Source organism: Herpailurus yagouaroundi, unplaced genomic scaffold (genome assembly GCF_014898765.1).
Source record: "Herpailurus yagouaroundi ecotype Mexico unplaced genomic scaffold, PumYag 29, whole genome shotgun sequence".
Taxonomy (NCBI): Eukaryota; Metazoa; Chordata; class Mammalia; order Carnivora; family Felidae; genus Herpailurus; species Herpailurus yagouaroundi.
In genome coordinates, this window is record NW_024412377.1 from 66,078,503 (window position 1) to 66,104,077 (window position 25,575).

General features: G+C 38.5%; 1 protein-coding gene across 4 annotated transcripts in view; it reads right to left on the reverse strand.

Moving 5' to 3' along the window:
- The window catches only part of UIMC1 (ubiquitin interaction motif containing 1), a 116,044-nt gene that overhangs the window by 64,322 nt on the left and 26,147 nt on the right, over nucleotides 1–25,575 (reverse strand). For 3 of the 4 annotated variants that reach the window (XM_040446055.1, XM_040446035.1, XM_040446065.1), the window contains exon 3: nucleotides 14,071–14,155. The exons of the other annotated variant lie outside the window; for it this stretch is intronic. In XM_040446055.1, coding sequence (XP_040301989.1) covers nucleotides 14,071–14,155 — 85 coding nt within the window. The remainder of the gene's footprint in view (nucleotides 1–14,070; nucleotides 14,156–25,575) is intronic. 4 annotated transcript variants of the gene reach the window in all.

The window sequence follows — 25,575 nt, forward strand, 5'->3', positions numbered from 1 at the left end:
GAAAGAAAGAAAGAAAGAAAGAAAGAAAGAAAGAAAGAAAGAAAGAAAGAAAGAAAGAAAGAAAGAAAGAAAAAGAGAAAGAGAAAAGAAAGAAAATAATAAAAACTATGGCATGTTAACTCAAGAGACTCAGATGTTGTTATCAAAATGCTAATTGCAAAGACATACAAAAATGATAAACTGTACAAAAGTCAAATGAAAAACTATAATGGAGACAACACAACCAACTTCTGGTTCCACATGTAAGGAACTTAAAAGTTGCCACTCTGTCCTAACAAGAAGTGAAAATCTCTTCAGAGACTAAAAAATCAACAACTCTTCTTTGATCCATGAGGGAAGAACACAGAGCAAACAACTGCCCCCAAGATAAAGAGATGGAGAGGGGAATACAGGGAGTCATGGTTTATCAGAGCAAGAGATTCAACAGCAGAAACCGCCACAGAAACCAGTGCCAGGGTAGAAAACTATAAACCATAATTGACAAATTACTGGAGGCTCAGTGCATAGAAGTCTGAGTGTTAAAAACTCCATAGGAACTCCATCATAGCAACCACCCCACCCCAAAGTTTGTGAACTTTACCTCCAAGGGCTCAACTAGGTTCTCACAATAAAAATAGCAGAAATTTCATCTTGAGCATCCAACAGACGGAGAGAAAAAGGAAATAATTTGAAATATGTCAGAGTACTCCCTTCTTTTTAAGAAGGTCTGCCCTAGGTCAAACTAGTTAACCAGAGCCTACAATGACAGGGTATTATCAGTGTCTGACCTGTAAGAAGGGAAAGTACAAAATTCCAACCTTCTCTAGCCATCTTGTCCCACATAAAGGAAGTGAGGGGAGAAAAACCGAGAAATACTTACGAAGTTCACAGTACAGAGGCACAGATTCACTGACAGACTGAGACCTAACCACAGAACTATAGAATACTTTCCCATGGGGCACTTGCATGGCTCAGTCAGTTAAGCATATGACTCTTGATTTCGCCTCAGGTCATGATCTCACTGCGAATTCATGAGTTTGAGCCCCGCATCGGGATCTGTGCTGACAGTGTAGTGGGATTCTCTCTCCCTCTCTCTCTGCCTTTCCCCTGCTCACTCTCTCTCAAAATAAATCAATAACGTTTAAAAAAAAAAAAAAAGATTATAGAATACTTTCCCTACTTCCACACCTTACCAACATGTTATCAAAAACCCATTCATAACTATTTCTTTCTACCCAGTACATCATGTCCAGCTATCAAGTGGAAATTACAGGGGCACCTGGGTGGCTCAGTCAGTTGAGCATCCAACTCTTGATTTTGGCTCAGGTCATGATCCCAGAGTCATGAGATCAAGCACCATGTGAGGCTCTGCACTGAGCATGGAGCCTGCTTAAGATTCTCTCTCTCTCCCCGCCACCCCTTGCCCCTCTCCCGCATGTGTGCTCTCTCTCCAAAATTAAAAAAAAAAAAAAAAAACCCTAATTAAAGAAGTGTTTATATACAAGGCATAATAAAAGGCATAAAAACACAACTTGAAGAGACAGAGTAATAATTAGAACCAGACATGGCAGAGATACTAGAATTATCAGACTGGGAATTTCAAACAACTACGATTAATATACTAAGCAATCTTAGTACAGACCCCTTAGTATATTTAGAGAGCATGCAAGTAGAAAGCATGCAAGGAGAGATGGACAACATAAATAAAGAGATGAAAATCCTAAGAAAGAACCAAAAAAAAATCCTAGAGATCAAAAACACTGTAACAGGGGCACCTGAGTGGCTCAGTCAGTTAAGCATCAAACTCTTGATTTCAGCTCAGGTCATGATCTCAGAGTTGTGAGATCAAGCCCCGTGTCAGGCTCCATGCTGGGTGTGGAGCCTGCTCAAGATTCTCCCTCTCTTTCCTTCTTCTTCTACCCACCTCCCAACCCCCGCTGTGTGCATGCATGCTCTCTCTCTCTCTCAAAAACAACAACAAAACACTAAGAGAAATGAAGAATGCCTTTGATGGGCTTATTAGCAGCCTTAATATAACTGAGCATACATCAGAGAAATCTCCAACACTATAAAGAGAACAAAGACTGAAAAGAATAAAACAGAATATATCCAAGAACTGTGGGACAATAACAAAAGGAGTAATAAACACATAATGGAATTACCATAAGGAGAAGAAAGAAAGAAAGAAAGGAAGAAAGAAAGAAACAAAGAAACAAAGAAAGAAAGAAAGAAGCAAAAGAAACATGTGAAACAGAAATGACTCAATTTCCCCAAAGTAATGTCAGATACCAAAACACAGACCTAAGCTCACCCCCCCCACCACACACACACACACACACACACACACACACACACACACACACAAAACCCACCCTACACCTAGGCATATCATTTTCAAACTATAGAAAATCTAAGATAAAGAAAAAATCCTGAAGGAAGCCAAAGGGAGAAAAAAAACCTTACCTATACAGAAATAAAGATAAGAATTACATCTAATTTCTCAGAAACCATGCAAGCAAAAAGAGAATAGAGTAAAACACTTAAGTGTTGAGGGGAAAAGCCACCTATACACAATTCCGTACCCAGTAAATTATTCTTCAAAAGTGAAGGAGAAATAGAGACTTTCTCGGACAAACAAAAATGGAAGGAATTTGTTGACAGTAGACCTGCCTTGCAAGAAACGTTCAAAGAAGTTCCTCAAACATAGGTCAGAAACTCATATACATATACACAAAGTAAGAGTATCAAAGAAGGAATAAGTGAAGGTAACATAAAATCTTTTATTTTTCGGGGTGCCTGGGTGGCTCAGTCGGATGAGCGGCCGACTTCGGCTCAGGTCATGATCTCGCGGTCCGTGGGTTCAAGCCCCGCGACAGCTCAGAGCCTGGAGCCTGTTTCCTATTCTGTGTCTCCCTCTGACCCTCCCCCATTCATGCTCTGTGTTTCTCTGTCTCAAAAATAAATAAACGTTAAAAAAAAAACTTTTATTTTTCTTATTCTTAATCTAACAGAAAACAGTTTGTTCAAAACGCTAACAGTAATAATGTATTTGACTATGTATGCTTACATATTTTTATATATGCTTCTATATTTGTGAAATAAATAACAACAATGATACAAGGAATAAGAAGAATTAGCATAATTTTGTTATTATAAAGTACACACAATACTCATGAAGCATTACAGTGTTACTTGGTTTTATTTAAAATGTTTTAATTAATTAATTTATTTTGAGAGACACACAGGCAGAGCGAGTGGGGAAGGGGCAGAGAGAGAAGGAGAGGGAGAATCCCAAGAAGGCTCTGTGCTGCCAGCACCGAGCCCAACATGGGGCTCAAACTCACAAACTGGGATCATGACCTGAGCAGAAACCAAAAGGCAATAGCTCAATCGACTGAGCCACCCAGGTGATCCATTTGTTTTATTTTAAATGTTTATTTATTGAGGCGCTTGGGTGGCTCAGTCACTTAAGTGTCCAACTTAGGCTCAGGTCATGATCTCACAGTTCCTGAGTTCAAGCCCCACGTCAGGCTTTGTGCTGACTGCTAAGAGCCTGACGTCCACTTCAGATTCTGTGTCTCCCTCTCTCCTGCCCCTCCCCTACTCACACTCTGTCTCTGTCTCTCAAAAAAAATTAAATTAAATGTTTATTTTTTTGAGTGAGCGAGCACGCACACACAAGCAGGGGAGGAACAGAGGGAGAGAGGGAGAGGGGGACAGAGGGACAGAGAGAGAGAGGGAGGGAGAGAGGGAGAGAGAGACAGAGAGAGAAAGAGAGAAAGAGAGAGAGAGAGAGAGAGAGAGAGAGGGAGGGAGAGGGAGAGAGAGAGAAACCCAAGCAAGCTCCATGCTCAGCTCAAAGCCAGAGTCAGGGCTCAATCTCAGGACCTTGAGATCACAACAGCAATATCAAGACCTGAACCAATATTAAGAGCCGGACGTCCAACCAACTGAGCCACCCAGGTGCCCACATTACAGTGTTATTTGAAAATGGACTTGGATTAGTTGTAAATGTATATGGCAAACTCCAGAGCAATCACTGAAAACTGTAAAAAAAAAAAAAAAAAAAAAACACAAACGGGGGGGGGGGAGCACCTGGATGGCTCAGTCGGTTGAGCATCTACGTGACTCTTGATTTCAGTTCAGGTCATGATCCCAGGGTCATGGGATCAAGACCCACCTTACTGAGTTCACTGGTGCCTACTTGAGATTCTCTCTCCTTCTCCCTCTGCCCTCTCCTCTGCTCACGCTCTCTCTCTCTCTCTAAAACAAACAAATAAATAAAAATATAAAAAAAGAAAATAACTGAAATGTTAAGGAGAGAAAATTGAATAAGATGCTCAGTTAAAACCACAAAAGGCAGAAACAAAGTAGAAGACAAAAATGGGAATGAAGAAGAGGAGCAAATACAGAAAACAGTAACAAATAAGACAGGCCTTAATCCAGCTACAAAATAATCACATGGGGGTGCCTAGCTGGCTCAACTGGAGGAACATGTGACTCTTGATCTAGGGGTTGAGTTCAAGCCTCACACTGGGTGTAGAGATTACTTAAATAAGTAAAATTTTTTTTAAATAATTAATCAATTAATCACCTTGAATGCCAAGGACTAAATGTACAAATTAAAAGAGATTGTCAGAGTGGATCAAAAAGCAACAGCCAACTACGTTATCTACAAGTAACCCGCTTTCTTTTTTTTTAAAGATTTTAAGTAATCTCCACACCAAATGTGGGGCTCAAACTCACAACCTCAAGATCGAGAGTCACATGCTCCACTGGCTGAACCAGCCAGGTGCCCCAAAAACCCACTTTAAATATAAAGACAGCTAGAGATTAAAAGTGAATAGATGGTACAGCATAGGGAATATAGTCAATAATATCGTAATAATGTTGTATGGTAACAGATGGTGACTACACTTATTACGATAAGCACTGAGTGATGTAAAGAATTATTGAATCAATATGTCACACACTTAAAATATTACATTGTATGTTAATTATACTTCAATAAACGAAACAAAATGAAGCATAAAAATCATATGATCATCTCAAAAGAGGCAGAAAAAGCACTTGACAAAATTCAATACCCATTCATGATAAAAACTCACAACAAAGTGAGTTTAGAGAAAAAATATCTCAACATAATAATAAAAATAACAAATTAATAAAAACCATATGTGAAAAAGTAAATGGAAAAATTTACCATAATAACACTAATCAAAAGAAAATAGGAGTAATTACATTAACTTCAGAAAGAGCAGACTTCAGAGCAAGGAAAAGTTATCAGGTATAAGAAGGGCATTACATAGTGATAAAGAGGTTAATTCTTCAGGACAACATAACAATCCTCAACATGTAAATGCCTAACAATAATGTCACTATGTGAGGCAAAAACTGATAGAACTGCAAGGAGAAATACAGGAATCCACTATCGTATTTTAAAACTTCAACATCCCTCTATCAGAAGTGGACTGATGCAGCAGGCAGAAAAGCAGGAAGGATATAATTGAACTTAACACCATTGTACATAATTGAGCCTATAGATTATTTCAACCAATAATAAGAATATATACACCCTTTTCAAGCTCACATACTTCTGGGCCATAAAACACACCTTAACAAATTTAAAATAAAAATCAGGCAATGTCTGCTCTCAGATTACAATGAAATTAAACTACATATCTTTAACAGAAATATAACTAGAAAATCTAAAAACTCATGGAGATTAAACAACACACTTTTGAGTGTGTGTGTGTGTGTGTGTGTGTGTGTGTGTGTGTGTGAGAGAGAGAGAGAGAGAGAGAGAGAGAGAGAGAGAGAGACAGAGGCAGGGAGGGAACATGAGCAGAGGAGGGGCAGAGAGAGGAAGAGAGAGAGAATCCCAAGCAGACTCCGCACCGTGGCTCAACAGGTTAAGCATCAAACTTCAGCTCAGGTCACGATCTCACTATTTGTGAGTTCAAGCCCAGCATTGGGCTCTGCACTAACAGTGTGGAGTTTGCTTGGGATTCTCTCTCTCTCTATCCCTTTCTCCCTGCTTCTACCCAACCCTCTCTGTCTCAAAATAAATAAATAAAAAACACACACACAATGAGATACTACTATACACCTATTAGAATGACCAAATTCTGGAATGCTGAAAACACCAAATGCTGGTGAGGGTATGGAGCAATAGGAACTCTCATTCACTGATCATGGGAATGCAAAATGGTACAGCCACTCTGGAAGACAGTTTGGCGATTTCTTACAAAACTAAACATACTCTTACTATACAATCCAACAATCAGACTCCTTGGTTATTTACCCAGAAGAGATGCACATAAATGCACACAGATATTTATAGAAGCTTTATTCTTAATTGTTAAAACTTGGAAGCAATCAAAATGACCTTCAGTAGGTGAATGAATAAACAATGCTATATTCAGACAATGAAATATTATTCAGCAAATAAAAAGAAATGATCTACCAAAGCATGAAAAGACACAGAAGAACCTTAAATGTGTATTACTAAGTGAAAGAAGCCAACCTGAAAAGACTTCATACTGTATGAAGGCTTATATGACATGCTGGAAAAGACAAAACTATGGAGACAGTAAAATGACCAGGGACTCCAAGAGACTGGCAGCAGGAGGAATGAATAGGGAGGGCACAAAGGATTCTTAGGGCAGTGAAAATGTATGATATCATGACAGATACATGTCATTACATATTTGTCAAAATCCACAGAATGTACAAAACCAAAAGTGAACCCAAGGTAAACTATGGACTTCAGGTGATAATAATATGTCAAAGTATGTTCATTAATTATAACGCTTCACTCTGATGGAGGCAGCTATACATGCATGAGATCAAGGGGTAAATGGAAAATCACTGTACCTGCCCCTCAATTTGCTGTGAACCTAACACTGCTCTAAAAAAAATAGTCTTAATAAAACAAAATTGAGAATTTTCAAAAACTGATAAGAGACTACAAATCACAGATCCAAAAAGAATATTTAAAAAATATATATTCCAGGAGTGCCTGGGTGGCTCAGTCAGTTAAGTATCCAACTCTTGATCTCAGCTCAGGTTTTGATCTCAGGGTTGTGAGTTCAAGCCCCACATTGGGCTGCATGCTGGGCGTGAAGCCTACACACACTACATTGAAGGCAGTCACCAAAAAAAAAACCAAAACAAAACAGGTTACGTACAAAAGAACAAAGGTAAGAATTCTCATCACCTTCCCACCAAAACCGTGCAGCCAGAAGACAACACAGTGCCATTCTGAAAATGCTGGAAAAAAAATAAGTGTCAAACCAGAATTCTATAAACAAGGGAAACATTCTTCAAAAATGAATAAGATTCAACATACCACTTTCAGTAACAGGGAGAACTAGGCAGAACATCAACAAGGAAATAGAAAATTTAAACAAAACTGTAACCCAACTAGACCAAACAAAGATCTATTTAACACTCCAGCCAACTAGACCAAACAAGTATCTACAGAACACTACTCCCCCTGATGGCAGAGTATCCATTTTCCTTAAGTGTATATAGAATATTTTCCATACATCACATGATAGCAATAGAACAGGCCTCAATAAATATAAAAGGATAAAAAACATACAAAGTATGTTTTCCAACTACAGTGAGTGAAATTAGTGATAACAGAAAGAAGAAATCTGGGAAACTGACAAATACACAGAATGAAACAAAACACCCTAAACTAACCAATGGGTCAAAGAAGAAACCAAAAAGGTAGTAGAAAATATTTTGGGGGGCACACGGCTGGCTCAGGTAGTAGAGCATATGACTTTTTTTTTCTCTTTATTTATTTATTTTGAGAGACTGAGCAAGTGCACACATGCAAGAGCAAGGGAGAGGCAGAGAGAGAGGGAGAAACGATCCCAAGCAGGCTCTACACTGTCAGCGCAAAGCCTGATGCAGGGTTTGATCTCACAAACCATGAGATCATGACCTGAGACGAATCAAGAGTTAGAATCAACTGACTGAGCCACCCAGGCACCCAGCAACTCTTGATCTCAGGGTTGTGGGTTCGAACCCCACATTGGGTATAGAGATTATTTAAAAATAAAATCTCTTAAGAAAAAAAGAACATACTTTGATATGAATGAAAATAAAGTATGTCTTCAAAACTTATAGAATGCAGCTAAAGGAGTACTTAAGAAATTTACAGCTGTCTAATGCCTATATTAAAAAAGAAAGATCTTGAATCAATAACCTAAACTTCTACCTCAAGACACAGGGGAAAAAAAGAGAAAACTAAACCTAAAAGAATACAGAAGAAATCAATAGAAACTAGAAAAACAGGTAAGTTGATAAAAAGAATAATTTTTGAAAACAACAAAATTGACAAACTTTGAGTTAGATTGAGCAGGGAAGGAAAAAAGAAGACTCAAACAACTAAAAGCAGGACAGACAGTGGAGACATTCCTAACAATCTTAAAAAAATAAAAATAAAAAGGACTATAATGGAATACTATAAGAAAAACTGTACATCAATAAATTTGCTAACTTAGAGGAAACACAAATTCCTAAGACAAACTACCAAAACTGACTCAAAAAGTTACAGAAAAAATCTGAATAAAACTACAATAGGTAAGAGACTGAACCAGTAATCAAAACCTATCCACAAAAAAAGGCCCAGGTCCAGATGGCTTCACTGGTGAATTCTGCCAGTTAAAGAAAAATTAACATCAACTCTTCCAAAAATTAAAGGAGAAACCAAAATGCCAACTCATTCCCTGAGGCCAATATTAGCCTGACACCAAATCCACACCAACACATGACCAGAAAACTATAGACTGGTATCTCTTACGAAATGTAGATGCAATAAATTCTCAACATAATACCAGCAAAACAAATCCAGCATCATATAAAAAGTATTCTACACCATGACAAAGGAGACTTTATCCGAGGAATGCAAAGTTAGTTTAACATAAGAAAATCAATTAGTATACCAAATCAACAAAGTTTTTAAAACATAAAACCCGGGGCGCCTGGGTGGCGCAGTCGGTTAAGCGTCCGGCTTCAGCCAGGTCACGATCTCGCGGTCCATGAGTTCGAGCCCCGCATCAGGCTCTGGGCTGATGGCTCAGAGCCTGGAGCCTGTTTCCAATTCTGTGTCTCCCTCTCTCTCTGCTCCTCCCCCGTTCATGCTCGGTCTCTCTCTGTCCCAAAAATAAATAAACGTTGAAAAAAAAATTTTTTTAAAAAAACATAAAACCCATGGGAATGCAAACTGGTGCTGCCACTCTGGAAAACAGTATGGAGGTTTCTCAAAAAATTAAAAATAGAACTACCCTACGACCCAGCAATTGCACTAGTAGGTATTTATCCAAGGGATACAGGTATGCTGTTTCGAAGGGGCACATGCACCCCAATGTTTACAGCAGTGCTATCAACAATAGCCACAGTATGGAAAGAGCCCAAATGTCCATCGATGGATGAATGATAAAGGTGCTGTATATATACACACACACACACACACACACACACACACACAATGGAGTATTACTCGGCAATCAAAAAGAATGAAATTTTGCCATTTGCAACCACATGGATGCAACTAGAGGGTATTATGCTAAGTGAAATTAGTCAGAGAAAGGCAAGTATCATACAACTTCATTCATATGAGGAATTTAAGATACAAAACAGATGAACGTAAGGGAAGGGAAGCAAAACTAATATAAAAACAGGGAGGGGGACAAAACACAACAGACTCTTAAATATGGAGAACCAACAGAGGGTTGCTGGAGGGGTTGTGGGAGGGAGGATGGGCTAAATGGGTAAGGGGCATTAAGGAATCTACTCCTGAAATCATTGTTGCACTATATGCTAACTTGGATGTAAACTAAAAAAAAAAGGGGGGCAGAAAAGAAAAAGATAAAACCCAAATAATCATTTTAACAGACACAGAAAAAACATTTGACAAAATTCAATACCTCTTTCATGATAAAAACATTTTTTAATTTTTTTAATTTTTAAATTTTTAAATAGTATGTTTTATGTGACTTTTATACTTAAAAAATTTAATGAGCAAAGGATATGAAGACTTTTCTCCAAAGAAAATGTACAAATGGCCAACAAATACATGAAGAGATGATCAACATCATTAGTCATTAGAGAAATGTAAATCAAAAACCACAATGAGATCATTTCATACCCACTGGGGTGTCTATAATTTAAAAAATAAATAAAAAGGAAAAGAAATGTTGGCAAGTATGTGAAGGAATTAGAACACTCATACAATACAAGGAGGTACTGTATGATGAATGAATTGTATGGTACAGGAGTTATATCTGAATAAAGTAGTTACCATAAAAATGAAGAAATACTCTCAAACAAAAGCAGAGAATTGATGGCAACCAGTCTACATTACAAAAAGTGATTAAAAAAAAAAAAAGCTTTCCAGCAGAAAGAAAATGAAACTGCACAGAAATTGGGATCTACACAAAGAAATAAATAGCACTTGAGATAGCACAAATAAACAAAAGTATGGAATTCTTTACTTTTTATTTCCATTACTCTACAAGATAATTAACTATCTAAAACAAAGTATCAACATATTGTGTGTTATATGCAAAACTAAAATGTTTGGCAAAAATAACACAAAGTAGGGTAGACAAAAACTGGGAATGTACTGTAGTCTACACTACACATGAAACAACATAACATTATTTGAAGGTGACTGTAATTAAATGTATGTACTATAGACTCTAGCTCAACCACTAAATTTTTTTTGAGAGAGAGAGTGCAAGCAGGGGAGAGGAGCAGAGGGGCAGAGAAAGAGAAAGCGAGAAAGAGAAAGTCTCAAGCAAGCTCCATGCCAGCACAAAGCCCAATGTGGAGCTCGTTCCCACAACCCTAGGATCACTACCCAAGCAGAAATCAAGAGTGAGATGCTCAACCAACTGAGCCACCCAAGTGCCTCAACCACTAAATATTTTTTTAAAAGAGATATAAAAAAAACCAGTAGTAGAAATAAAATGGAACCAAATACAAAAAAAAAAAAAAAAAAAAAAAAAAAAAAAAAAGGACAGAAAAAGTTCAGTTAAGCATCCGACTTCAGCTCAGGTTATAATCTCACAGTTCCTGAATTCAAACCCTACACGGGGCTCTGTGCTGACAACTCAGAGCCTAGAGCCTGCTTCAGATTCTGTGTGTGTGTGTGTGTGTGTGTGTGTGTGTGTCTGCCCCTCCCCTGCTCATGCTCTGTCACTCTCTCTCTCAAAAATAGACATCAAAAAAATTTTTTTCATAAAAACAAAGAAAAAGAAAAAAGACAAAGAACATCTGGAACAAATGGCTCTCAAATGACAGACCTTAATTCAGTAACATCAATAATTACATTAAATGTAAATGTGAAAGACAATTAAAAAACAGGGGGCGCCTGGGTGGCTCAGTCAGTTAAGCGTCCGACTTTGGCTCAGGTCATGATCTCATGGTTCGTGGTTCGAGCCCCACGTTCAGCTCTGTGCTGACAGCTCCAAGCCTGGAGCCTGCTTCCGATTCTCTGTTTCCCTCTTTCTGGCCCTCCCCTGCTCATGCTCTGTCTCACTCTCTCTCTCAAAAATAAATAAACATTTAAAAAAAAAAAAAAAAGACAACTAAAAGACAAAAGTTGTCAAAATACATTAAAAAGATAAAAAGGATTGTCAGACCAGATAAAAAAGCATAACACAACCAAATAAAAAAATAAAACCCAATTTGATTGTAAAGATCCAGAATAACCAAACAGGCAACTATCAACAGTCCACCAATGATGACATAAATTTAACTATCAATTGATAAAGATGATCACATCCCAAAAAATAACTATTATCAATTTTCAATACTGAAAATAACTTGGGTACATTCAACAGATCTAACCTAGTGACAAGCTACCTCTAAACATAATGGAATGATTTCACAACAATGAACTGTGTGGTCAATTTTACAAGGCTAAGAATTCTACCTAAATCACTGAAATTCAAATTAACAGTAAAACAAAGCCTTGTTTATTTTCAATCAACCTTTGTAATAATTTCAACTAGTTTTCATATCTTTTGAAAAATTCACTGAAATGAACACTTCACATCACCTTAAAATGCCAAAAATAATAATGAAGTAACTTCACAAAGCAAAATCTACAACGAAAAAATTTTTGTGATACTGTGACCTACACTAATAAATATATGTTTGACCTTTGTTCCCTGGCACAGCGCTCCTAAAACCTTTGGAATTTCCTGAGTGAAAAGAACAATAAAGGCATCTTCTGTTATTCATAACAATCCCTTTCAACCATACCTGAGTTTATGTTAATGCATTTACTTTGGGAAAGCCTCTCAGGATACAGGAACCAACCAGGGGATTAGAGCGCTGAAACTTTCATCCCTGTCCCCTAGCCTTGAGGGAAGGGAGAGGGGCTGGCTGGAGGCTGAACCAATCAGCAAAGGCCAATTATTTAATCACTGATGCCTGCATAATGAAGCTTCCATAAAAATCTGTAAACTACAGGGTCTGGAGAGCTTCTAGGTTAGTGAAGATACTGGAAAGGTGACACACCTGGAAAGGACGTGCAAGCTCTGCAGCCCTTCCCTCATATCTTGCCCTATACACCTCTGCCAACTACCTGTTCCTGCACTACATCCCTTATAATAAACCAGTCATCTGGTAGGTAAACAGTTTCGCTGAGTACTGTGAGCCATTCTAGCAAATTAATCAAACCCTAGGAGGGGGTCAAATGAACCACTTTATAGCCAGTCAGGCATATGCACAGGTAACGACATGGACTTGCAGTTGCCATCAAAAGTGAAGGCAGACCTGTGGGATCTGACACTATCTCCAGGCAGGCAGTGTCAGAATTGGTTAAACTGGGATACCAGACAGGGTCTGACTGAGAACTAGAGAATTGTTTGGTGTGGGAGAAAACCCCCAACACGTGTGATGACCACAGCGAAGTGTTAACAGTAGAGGAGACACACAGGAGAATTTCTCCCTTATAATTTTATTTATTTTTTTTTTAATTTTTTTTTTCAACGTTTATTTATTTTTGGAACAGAGAGAGACAGAGCATGAACGGGGGAGGGGCAGAGAGAGAGGGAGACGCAGAATCAGAAACAGGCTCCAGGCTCCGAGCCATCAGCCCAGAGCCTGAGGCGGGGCTCGAACTCACGGACCGCGAGATCGTGACCTGGCTGAAGTCGGACGCTTAACCGACTGCGCCACCCAGGCGCCCTCTCCCTTATAATTTTAATGAATGTTAACAAGAAAGCCCACGGGCCCAAAATGCCATCACTTGTGCCAGGCCAAGTCACCAAACTGGGGCTTAATATCTAATCTAACTGTAGTTTCAACTTCCCCCATTAATGTAAGTCTTAACCTGTAAATCAGGAATATTCTGATTAAGTACCAATGAGATAATCTATCACATAAACTCTCTCCATCCCCCAAAGGAAAATGACATAATCTACCTAATAAGACCCCTGTCCTTCCCAGTAAGAGAAAGTGATCTTGCCTGAAACAATCCTTTTTTTTTTTTTTTTGCTATTAATTTTCTTGCCCCACCCTCCTTTCTATAAAAAGCTTCCATTTCAAACAGCTCCTCAGAGCATCCCTCTACTTGCCAGATGGAATGTTGCCTGATTCATGAATCATTTAATAAGCCAATCAGATCTTCAAATTTACTTGGTTGAATTTTGTTTGACATGATAAAAATAGTACCATTATAATAGGTACCATTATTTGAGCCACTGTTATATCTGTATTTTATTGGTAAGAAAAAACAGGTAGAAAAAAAAAAAAAGAAAGAAAGAAAACAGAGGTAGTCTGAAAGTACTAATTTGCCTAAAGATTATATACTAAAGGCTGAAACAAGGATTCAAATCCAAGTATGCCTAACTCTGAAGTTCACATTTTTAATTTGAACCCTCTACGCATAAGTCAACTGTGTAAGCTATAGGAAACAGTGAATCCTAAAAATTTCAAAAGAATCCAGAATAAATAGGCACATACATCCTTAATCTGACAAACCTCTTCCTAATGAAGAAACTAGTATCAATTCTATGCTGCAATTTTCAAAGTATTCTCAACACAAAAATGAAAACATACGTGCAATTTTTCTTTTAGCCAAACACTTTGTTCTATTTGACTGTTTTGTCTTCATTTTCTGCAATCCATTCTCTTCCTTTGGTTCCTGTTGCAAAATAAGAAATATCATCAGAATGGCTATGATTACAAGTAGTACTCTTTCCACATCTTCTACAACTAATAGAGGCCAATGAACCTCTGCAGAATCAGTGGCTATTGTAAATGTTCACAGAAACATCAGAAATAGATCCCTTATGGTACAAAAAAGAAAACATGTAAATCTGAAACAAAAATCGTAAAAACTGAAAGACATAATATATTCACACTATCATGTGTCAAATGGACACTCATGTAAATATCTGCATAACACCATTAAACATGCACTAAAGTACAGGGGCGCCTGGGTGGCGCAGTCGGTTAAGCGTCCGACTTCAGCCAGGTCACGATCTCACGGTCCGTGAGTTCGAGCCCCGCATCGGGCTCTGGGCTGATGGCTCAGAGCCTGGAGCCTGTTTCCGATTCTGTGTCTCCCTCTCTCTCTGCCCCTCGCCCGTTCATGCTCTGTCTCTCTCTGTCCCAAAAATGAATAAACGTTGAAAAAAAAAAAATTAAAAAAAAAAAAAAAACAAAAAAAAACATGCACAAAAGTACAGGGAAAGCTTGATTCAGATTTAAAAATGAGTATGATCGGGGCGCCTGGGTGGCGCAGTCGGTTAAGCGTCCGACTTCAGCCAGGTCACGATCTTGCGGTCCGTGAGTTCGAGCCCCGCGTCAGGCTCTGGGCTGATGGCTCGGAGACTGGAGCCTGTTTCTGATTCTGTGTCTCCCTCTCTCTCTGCCCCTCCCCTGTTCATGCTCTGTCTCTCTCTGTTCCAAAAATAAATAAACGTTGAAAAAAAAATTAAAAAAAAAATGAGTATGATTAAAGTCAGTGTGTACTCATTTATTTTAAATTAGTACCTAAAAACCAACAGAGCAGGGCACCTGGGTGGCTCAGTTGGCTAAGTGAAACTCTTGGTTTGAACTCATGTCATAATTTCAGTTTGTGGCTTCGAGCCCCCAGTCAGGCTCCAGACTGGCAGTGCAAAGCTTGCTTAGGATTCTCTTTCTCTCTCCTCCTCTCTCTGACCCTCCCGTCTACTCACACACTCTGTCTCTCAAAATAAACAGATAAACTTAAAAAAAAAAAAAAAAAAAAAAGCAATAGAGCTGGGGAAAACTATGTTACATAATTATTAGGAAAAGTACTAATTTTCTTTATATATAAAGAGCTCTTACAATCAATAAAAAGACCAATATTTAACCTCCTCCCTTACTTTTTAAAAAAATTTTTTTATTTTTGAGAGGAAGAGGGGCAGAGAGAGAGGGAGACACAGAATCTGAAGCAGGCTCCAGGCTCTGAGCTGTCAGCACAGAGCCTGACGCAGAACTTGAACCCACAAACTGAGATCATGACCTGAGCTGAAATCGGACTCCTAACCAACTGAGCCACCCAGGAGCCCCTCCTCCCTTACTTTTAAACATAGAGAACAAACAGAGGGTTGCTGGAGGGGTTGTGAGAGGGGTGATAGGCTAAGTGGGTAAGGAGCATTAAGAAATCTACTCCTGATGGGGCGCCTGGGTGGCACAGTCGGTTAAGCGTCCGACTTCAGCCAGGTCACGATCTCGCGGTCCGTGAGTTCGAGCCCCGCGTCGGGCTCTGGGCTGATGGCTCGGAGCCTGGAGCCTGTTTCCGATTCTGTGTCTCCCTCTCTCTCTGCCCCTCCCCCGTTCATGCTCTGTCTCTCTCTGTCCCAAAAATAAATAAAAAACGTTGAAAAAAATTAAAAAAAAAAAAAAAAAAGAAATCTACTCCTGAAATCACTGTTGTACTATATGCCAACTAACTTGGATGTAAATTTAAAGATAAAAAATAAATAAAAACTAACCTCTGCCTTTAGCAAAACACATAATATATCTCATAAGGAAAAATACACAAGGGGCTCGTAAGTATATGAAAAGATGCTCGACCTCACTTTGAACATCTAAATCAAAATAATTACATACTTTTTTAAGCCTATATTAATAGTAAAAGAAAATGTGTTATAAATCACTTTATGTGGGGAAACAGGTACTCTTATGCTAGATGGGATAAAATGGGTGGAATATGGTTAGAAGGTAAATTGGCAATAACCTCTGAAATCATAAATGTACAAACTCTTTGTCCACCAATATACTTTTTTTTTTTTCCAACGTTTTTATTTTTATTTTTGGGACAGAGAGAGACAGAGCATGAACGGGGGAGGGGCAGAGAGAGAGGGAGACACAGAATCAGAAACAGGCTCCAGGCTCTGAGCCATCAGCCCAGAGCCCGACGCGGGGCTCGAACTCACGGACCGCGAGATCGTGACCTGGCTGAAGTCGGACGCTTAACCGACTGCGCCACCCAGGCGCCCCTGTCCACCAATATACTTCTAGGAATTTATACTACAGATACACTCACACACAAGCACAAAGATGTGTGCACAATAATGCTGAGAGTAGAATATTCTGTCACTGTAAAACCTGAATCAATGCTACTGAAAACATGATCTACAGATGAGCACACTCCTTGTTACTGCTCTAACAAAATAAGCATAGAAAATGAAAATATGCACTTAGAAACTTACAGCGATCTGACACTGCCAAAATATCCAAGCACATGATGAGTGGACTTCCATTTGCAGAAGGACCATGTTATATGTGGTATGTTAAATTTATTCAGTAAAATCCAAAGTATTATAAATATGTGAGAAAATGCAAACATTAATTTAATAGCATTATCACTTTAAGTTTTAATCAAGCCTGTTTTAATTATACTTTAATATGATTAAATGAAAGAAATAAAGCTCACATTATGTTCAAAATACATTATTCTTTTTTATTAGAAAGAGAGAGAGAACATGAATGCGGGAGGGGGGAAAGGGGCAGAGGGAGACAGAATCTTAAGCAGACTCCACGCTCAGCACAGAGCCTGACACAGGGCTCGATGCCACAACCCTGGGATCATGACCTGAGCCAAAATCAAGAGTCAGACGCTCAACCAACTGAGCATCTCCCATACAATCAATAATCTTATTGATTAATTATTTTTAATCTTAATTAGATTTAAAAACAAGCTTCACTGACTTCTGTCATCAAAAAACCCAAATCTTTCTGAATGCAGCGGTAGCAGTAAAATAAAGTGATTGTGAGGAGACAAAGGGCAAAACTTTCATTCTAGTTTTAGTCAGCAATATGATCCTTCACATACTAAGTTTGGTTTTGTACCCACAACTGATGGTGAAGTAAGACAATCAGAGCATCTTGGGCACCTGGGTGGCTCAGTCATTAAGCTTCTGACGTCGGCTCAGATCATGATCTCACGGTTCATGAATTTGAGCCCCACATCACATAAGCTCGAGCCCTGCTGAATTCAGGTGAGCTCAAGCCCACTTCAGGTGCGCTCAAGTCCTGCTTCAGGTGAGTACAAACCCCCACACTGGGTGAGCACAAGCCCCCCAAAATTTTTTTTTATAAATTCAGAGGTGCCTGAGTGGCTTAGTCAGTTAAGCTTCTGACTTGGTTCAGGTCATGATCTCACAGGTCAAGAGACTGAGCCCCATGACAGGCCCTGTGCTGACAAAGTGGAGCCTGCTTGGAATTCTCTCTCTCTGCCCCTTCCCTGCTTACATGCGCACATGCACACATTCTCTCTCTCTCAAAATAAATAAATAAACATTTAAGAAAAAAAAAGAAGAAAAGGGCATCTAGGTGGCTCAGTCGGTTGAGCATTCGATTCTGCGTTTCAGCTCAGGTTATGATTTCACGGTTCGGAAGAACGAGTCTCGCATCAGGCTCAGTGCTGGCAACGTGGAGCCTGCTTGGGATTCTCTCTCTGCCTCTCCCCTGCTTGTGCTCTCTTTCTCTCTAAAAATGAATAAACTTGAAGAAAAAAAATTTTAAAGACACTTAATGTCTAAAACAAACAAAAAAAACTTTCCTAAATGCCAAAAAATATGCCAAAACAAAGAGCCAAAACAGCAAAGAATATAAAATAGATATAGAGAATATAAAATAATCTAATGAAACGCAATTCAAGATTACATACAAAGAACTATAATAAAGTGATCCAGAATGGCTGAAAATGAAAAAATTTTAAAACAATGGAAATCATCTAAATCTGAATTTCTCCACAAATCCTCCAGAAAAACCACAAGACCACAAAGGCAAGAAAAAAACGCCAACTATGACCAGTGTCTTCAGAACAAACCACAATCATATAAGCAGCAAGCAATAAATAAAAAATAAATTCCAACAGAACATCCATTGCTGCTGCAACCCTGTGGGTGCACAAAATAGAGGAAGGAGACACTTAAGAGACTCCATGAAAAAGAAACTAAAGAACTTAAAGCACAGAAAACATTACCCTGATTAGAAAGTCTAACACTATGGCCAAACACTAAGCAAAGGTCCAAGATATGGTACTTCACATAATTAGCTACAATAAAGTGCTTAAAGGTGAGAAGAACCAAAAGTGGCAACCACAGGGATGCAGTGTTACTGGAAGGGAGGGAGATAAACTGGGAAGAACTGCTGCCCTCTGAGTCATTGAAAGAAAACAAAGGAAGGAGAAACAAAAAGGAAGACTCCTGAAGAAAAAAGGAAAAAAAAAGGACATGTCAATCTATCTTCCCCACCCTAACAATTCACTAATATTAACAGTATATTCCATAAAAGAAACTACACTTCACTAAAGATATAAAGGGGAACTTAAAAAAATTTTTTTTTCTCCATGTTTTTTATTTATTTTGGGGACAGAGAGAGACAGAGCATGAACGGGGGAGGGGCAGAGAGAGAGGGAGACACAGAATCAGAAACAGGCTCCAGGCTCTGAGCCATCAGCCCAGAGCCCGACGCGGGGCTCAAACTCACGGATCGCGAGATCGTGACCTGGCTGAAGTCGGACGCTTAACCGACTGCGCCACCCAGGCGCCCCAAAGGGGAACTTTTAAAGTAGGACATCTGCCCAGTAAATGACAGAAGTAAAAAAAGAAATTCCAAACTAAGCAAATGTAAACCAAAAAGAAAATGCAAAAAAACCCATTTCAGCTTATGAACATTATTATCCCCCCTACTAAACACCACCATAGAAAAGAAAATACGATGTCCCAATAGATTACAAAGAAGCATCCAGAAATTAAGAAAAACAGAATCTGGGGCACCTGGGTGGCATAGTTAAGCATCCGTCTCTTGATTTTGGCTCAGGTCATGATTTCACAGTCATGGCATCAAGCCCTGCATTAGGCTCTGCACTAAGTATGGAGCCTGCTTAAGATTCTCTTCTCCCTCTACCCCTCTCCCCTGCTTGTGCTCTGTATCAAGAAAGAAAAGAAAAGAAAAAAGAAAAGAAAAGGAAAAAAAAGAAAAGAAAAGCAGAATCAGAATCTAAAAACACAAACCGTAACCAGACAAAAATAAAAACCAAATGAAATCAAAGTTGGTAAAATTCAGGAAAGAAACTGAAGACAGACAAAACCATCTCAAAAAAAGAAAACTGAATTACTACGTCTCCAAAGGTAAACAGATTCAAGTATAATTTAAAGATGCTCATTGAAGAAATGTAACAAAGTAAGAGAATGAAAAAAATAACCTGCAGGATATATTGTTCAGAGAAAAAATCAAAATGCAAATATGTATACTACATTACACATATAAAAAACTAATATTAAGAAAACATGTGTGGGTTAATTTTCTTTAAAGCAACATCAACAAGAATTACCAAGTAATAAAACTGATTATCAACAGGGAAAGGGATATGGAATAGGTGAGTACAGGATAGAGAGCAGTGTAATTTAAGTATACCTTTCTCTGCAGATTTGATGTGTCCAACAGGGCAAACATTCTACATACGCAAAAATTAAACAAAGAAGGATGGGGAGAAAACTCAAAATCAATGCAAAAAAATCTGAAAGACAGTAAATTTTTAAAAAATTTTTTAATGTTTATTTTTGACAGAGAGACAGAGCATGAGTGGGGGAGGGGCAGAGAGAGAGGGAGACACAGAATCCGAAGCAGGCTCCAGGCTCTGAGCTGTCAGCACAGAGCCCAACACGGGGCTCGAACACACACACCGCGAGATCATGACCTGAGCCGAAGTCGGATGCTCATCCAACTGAGCCACCCAGGTGCCCCGAAAGATGGTAAATTTTAAAGTACCTCAATAACTTTATTAAATATTAATGGTTCTAAAACAACACTTTTAAAAACAATGTCAGTTTATATAAAAATACAAAGACCAAACTGTACTGTACAAGAAACCCAATCAAAGGACATGGGTGACCCAGTTGGTTAAGCATCCAACTCTTGATTGTGGCTCAGGTCATGATCTCAGGGTTGGTGAGATTTTGAACCCTGTGTGAAGGATTCTCTCCCTCTCTCTCTCTCAAAAATAAATAAATAAAGCTTAAAAAAAAACAGAAATGCAATCAAAATATAAAAACATAGGTTAAAAGTTAAAACACCAACATATGGTGTTAGGAAAACTGGATACCCATATGCAAATGAAGAAAGCTGGACCCCTATCTTCTTTTTTCTTTCTTTCGGTGAGTGTATGTGTGTGTGATTACCTGCTTTTTTTTTTTTAACCCAAGTTAGTTAGCATATAGTGTAATAATGGTTTCAGGAATAGAATTTAGTGATTCTTCACTTACATATAACACCCAGTGCTCATCCCAACAAGTGCCCTCCTTAATGCCCATCACCCATTTAGCCCATCCCCTCACCCAACACCCTGCCAACAACCCTCAGTTTGTTCTCCGTATTTAAGAGTCTCTTATGGTTTGTCTCCTGTTTTTATCTTATTTTTGCTTCCCTTAACCTATGTTCATCTGTTTTGTTTCTTAAATTCCACATGTGAGTGAAATCATATATTTATCTTTCTCTGACTTATTTTGCTTAGCATAATACACTCTAGTTCATATTGCTGCAAATGGCAAGATTTCATTCTTTTTGATTGCCAAATAACATTCCATTATATATATATATATATATATATATATATATATATATATATATGTATATATATATATCACATCTTCTTTATCCATTCATCTGTCAATAGACATTTGGGCACTTTCTACACTTTAGCTAGTGCAGACAGTGCTGCTATAAACATTGGGGTGCATGTGCCCCTATGAAACAGCACTCCTGTGCCCTTTAGATAAATACCTAGTAGTACAATTTATCTACAATTACAATTACTACTACAATTTAGTAGTACATAGGGTATTTCTATTTTTAACTTTTTGAGGAACCTCCATACTGTTTTTCAGAGTGGCTGCACCAGTTTGCACTCTCACCAACAGAGTAAAAGAGATCCTCTTTCTCCGCATCCCTGCCAACATCTGTTGTTGCCTGAGTTGTTAATGTTAGCCATTCTGATTGGTGTGAGGTGGTATCTCATTGCGGTTTTGATTTGTATTTCCCTGATGATGAGTGATGTTGAGCATTTTTTCACATGTCTGTTAGCCATCTGGATGTCTTCTTCGGGAAAGTGTCTATTCATGTCTTTTGCCCATTTCTTTGCTGGATTATGTTTTTTGGGCATTAAGTTTGAGAAGTTCTTTATAGATTTTGGATACTAACCCTTTATCAGATATGTCATTTGCAAGTACCTTCTCCCATTTGGTTGGTTGCCTTTTAGTTTCGCTGACTGTTTCCTCTGCTGTGCAGAAGCTTTTTATTTTGATGAGGTCCCAGTAGTTCATTTTTGCTTTTGTTTCCATTGCCTCCAGAGATGTGCTGAGTAAGTTACTGCAGCCGAAGTCAAAGAAGTTTTTGCCTGCTTTCTCCTCAAGGGTTTTGATGGCTTCCTGTCTTACATTTAGATCTTTCATCCATTTTGAGTTTATTTTTGTATATGGTGTAAGAAAGTGGTCCAGGTTCATTCTTCTACGTGTTGCTGTCCAGTTTTCCTAACACCTTTTGCTGAAGAGACTTTTTTCCATTGGATATTCTTTCCTGCTTTGTCAAAGATTAGTTGGTCATATGTTTGTGGGTCCATTTCCAGGTTCTCTATTCTGTTCCATTGATCTACATGTCTGTTTTTGTGCCAGTACCATACTGTCTTGATGTTTATAGCTTTATAATACAGCTTTAAGTCCAGGATTGTGATGCCTCCAGGTTTAGTTTTCTTTTTCAATATTATTTTGGCTACTCGGGGTCTTTTCTGATTCCATACAAATTTTAGAATTGTTTGTTCTAGCTCTGTAAAGAATGCTGGTGTTATTTTGAATTCAGCTGCAAGTCATAAAATCAATGTACAGAAATCAGTTGCATTTCTATACACCAATAATGAAGCAGCAGAAAGAGAAATAAAGGAATCAATGCCGGGGCGCCTGGGTGGCGCAGTCGGTTAAACGTCCGACTTCAGCCAGGTCACGATCTCGCGGTCCGGGAGTTCGAGCCCCGCGTCGGGCTCTGGGCTGATGGCTCAGAGCCTGGAGCCTGCTTCCGATTCTGTGTCTCCCTCTCTCTCTGCCCCTCCCCCGTTCATGCTCTGTCTCTCTCTGTCCCAAAAATAAATAAACGTTGAAAAAAAAATTTATAAAGGAATCAATGCCATTTACAATTGCACCAAAAATCATAAAATACATAGGAATAAATTTAACCAAAGAGGTGAAAAATCTATACACTGAAAACTACAGAAAGCTTATGAAAGGAATTGCAGAAGACTCACAAAAAATGGAAAAATATTCCATGTTCATGGATTGGAAGAACAAATACTGTTAAAATGTCAATAGTACCCAAAGCAATCTACATATTCAAAGCTGGATCCCTATCTCACATGATATACAAAAGCTAACACAAAGTGGACAAAAGACCTAAATGTAAAAGCTACAATATTAAAACTCTTAGAAGAATAGTGGGGAGAGCTTCATAACACTTGATTTGGTAATGATAACCTGGATATGACACCAAAAGCACAAGCAACAAAAGAAAAAACAGACAAACTTAATTATAGCAAAACTTAAAAACTACTGGGCATCAAGGTACTATTAACAGAGTAAAAAAGCAACCTGCAGAGTCTGAGAAAATATTTATAAACCAGGTATCTGAAAAGGAGTTAATATCCACAGTATATAAAAACTCCTACAACTAACCAACAATGTGAATATATTTAATGCCACTGAACTGTACACCTAAAATGGTTAAAATGCTAAGTTTTATATGTATTTTAAACTACACAATACATGCATGCACACATACACATGTCTACCTCGTACCATATACAAAAATTAGCTCAAAATGGATCAAAGAGCAAAAACTATAAACATTTAAAGACTATCATGACTCTATTTGCCAAAAAAATTTTAGATATAACATCAAAAGTACAAACAACAAAGCAAAAGAAATAAACTGGACTTCATCAAAATTTACAGCTTTTCTGCATCAAAGAACACCATCAACGAAGTGAAAAAGACAACTCAGAGAATGGAAGAAAATATCTGCAAATCATATATATAAGGATTTAATAGGCACAATATAAAAATTAACACCATTCAACAACAAACAATTGCAACTAATAAATGGGCAAAGAACTTAGATATTTCTTAGATATGGCCAAGAAGCATATAAAAAGATGATCTAGATCATTAGACATTAGGAAAATGCAAATCAAAACCACAATGTGATAACCACTATACACTCAGTAAGGTGGTTATAATAATTTCCTGTAAAGATTTTTTTTCTTTTTTTTTTTTTTTTTTTAAATTTTTTTTTTCAACCTTTATTTATTTTTGGGACAGAGAGAGACAGAGCATGAACGGGGGAGGGGCAGAGAGAGAGGGAGACACAGAATCGGAAACAGGCTCCAGGCTCTGAGCCATCAGCCCAGAGCCCGACGCGGGGCTGGAACTCACAGACCGCGAGATCGTGACCTGGCTGAAGTCGGACGCTTAACCGACTGCGCCACCCAGGCGCCCCAAGATTTTATTTTTAAGTAATCTTTACACACAACATGGGGCTTGAACTCACAGCCCCGAGATCAAGAGTTGCACAACTTTTCCAACTGAACCAGCCAGGCATCCCTATAATAATTATTTTTTTAAAAAACACAGAAAATAACAAGTGTTGCCAAGGATGTGGAGAAATTAGAATCCTAGTATATTGTTGATATAAGTATAAAATGGTGTAGCTGCTATTAAAAAAAAAAAAAAAGGAATGAAGTACTGACACATGGTATGACATGGATGAACTTTAAAACATATGTTAAGTGACAGAACCCAGTCACAAAAGACCAAATATGGTATGATTCCATTTATATGGCATGCCCAGAATGGGCAAACCCATAGAGACAGAAGTAGATGAGTGGTTGCCTAAGGCTGGATGTTGGCAGGGAAATGGAGAGTGACTGCTAATGGGAACAGGTTTCTTTTTCAGTTACTGAAAATGCTACAAAATTGATAGTGGTTATAGCGCACAACTATGAATATATTAAAAACCACTGGATTACACTTTAAGTTAGTGAATTATATAATGTGTGAATCATATTTATGAGACAAAGTTGTTGTATCAAAACAAAGAAGAATGGTGACAGTCGAGTCAGGATAGATATTGGAGGTTTGAGGACAGCAGAGGAGAAGCAACAGAGTCTCTGGGATAGTAGAGGAATAAACAGACTGTGGAAACGTGTGGATTGCTAGGCAGTACTGAGGGGCCACTTGAGGTTTATGGCCTTAAATATAATGTGAACCCAGTCAGCATTGTTGTGCTGCTTACGTAGGGACACAAATAAATAGATGGAGGGTTGGATTTAACCAAAATTGGGTTTTGCCAGGGAGTACAACAGAAATTAGAAGTGAGTTGAGAGAATATTCAAGGGAATTGTTAATATGATAACAATGAAATCTAAATTAGTGAGAAGTGAGGACATGACAGGGTAATGGGACAATGAAAAGGTGATAGTCTGGAATTAGACGTCCTAGTGTGGCTGAAGGATTATTGCAGTTAGGGTATTAGAGGGAGTGAGTTGGAAAAGATAGGTGGTGGTGATCATTAAAGAATGGGAGATCTGAAAACAAGATCTTGGAAGTGGCACAATTATTACTGACAGGTTCAACCAGGGTTGAGGAACCAGAGAACACAGAAAATGAACTGGCTGTTTCCTTATTTCTCCCAAGGATGGTACATAACTGAAACCATTCTAGATGCAAAAGACAGAGGTTAATTCATTACATACAGTGGATGTCTTGGGCATTAGGCTTACTTCTCTCTCCGAACCCCACTTGAGAAAGGCTGACATGGTATGATCCATGGGAGTTGATGGCCAAAAGGTCAGGGAACTGAGAGGCCAGCATACTGGACAGATCATACCTTAGGTTGAACCTACAAAAACTGCAACTTCATATGCTTCAGTCTAATAAGTAACTGTTAAAATTGTCAATGAATGGTCATGAAGTGGGATGGTTGGTGAGGGGCAGGTGACCCGGAGGATAGGAGATGACTACTTCACGGGTAGGGTAGCAG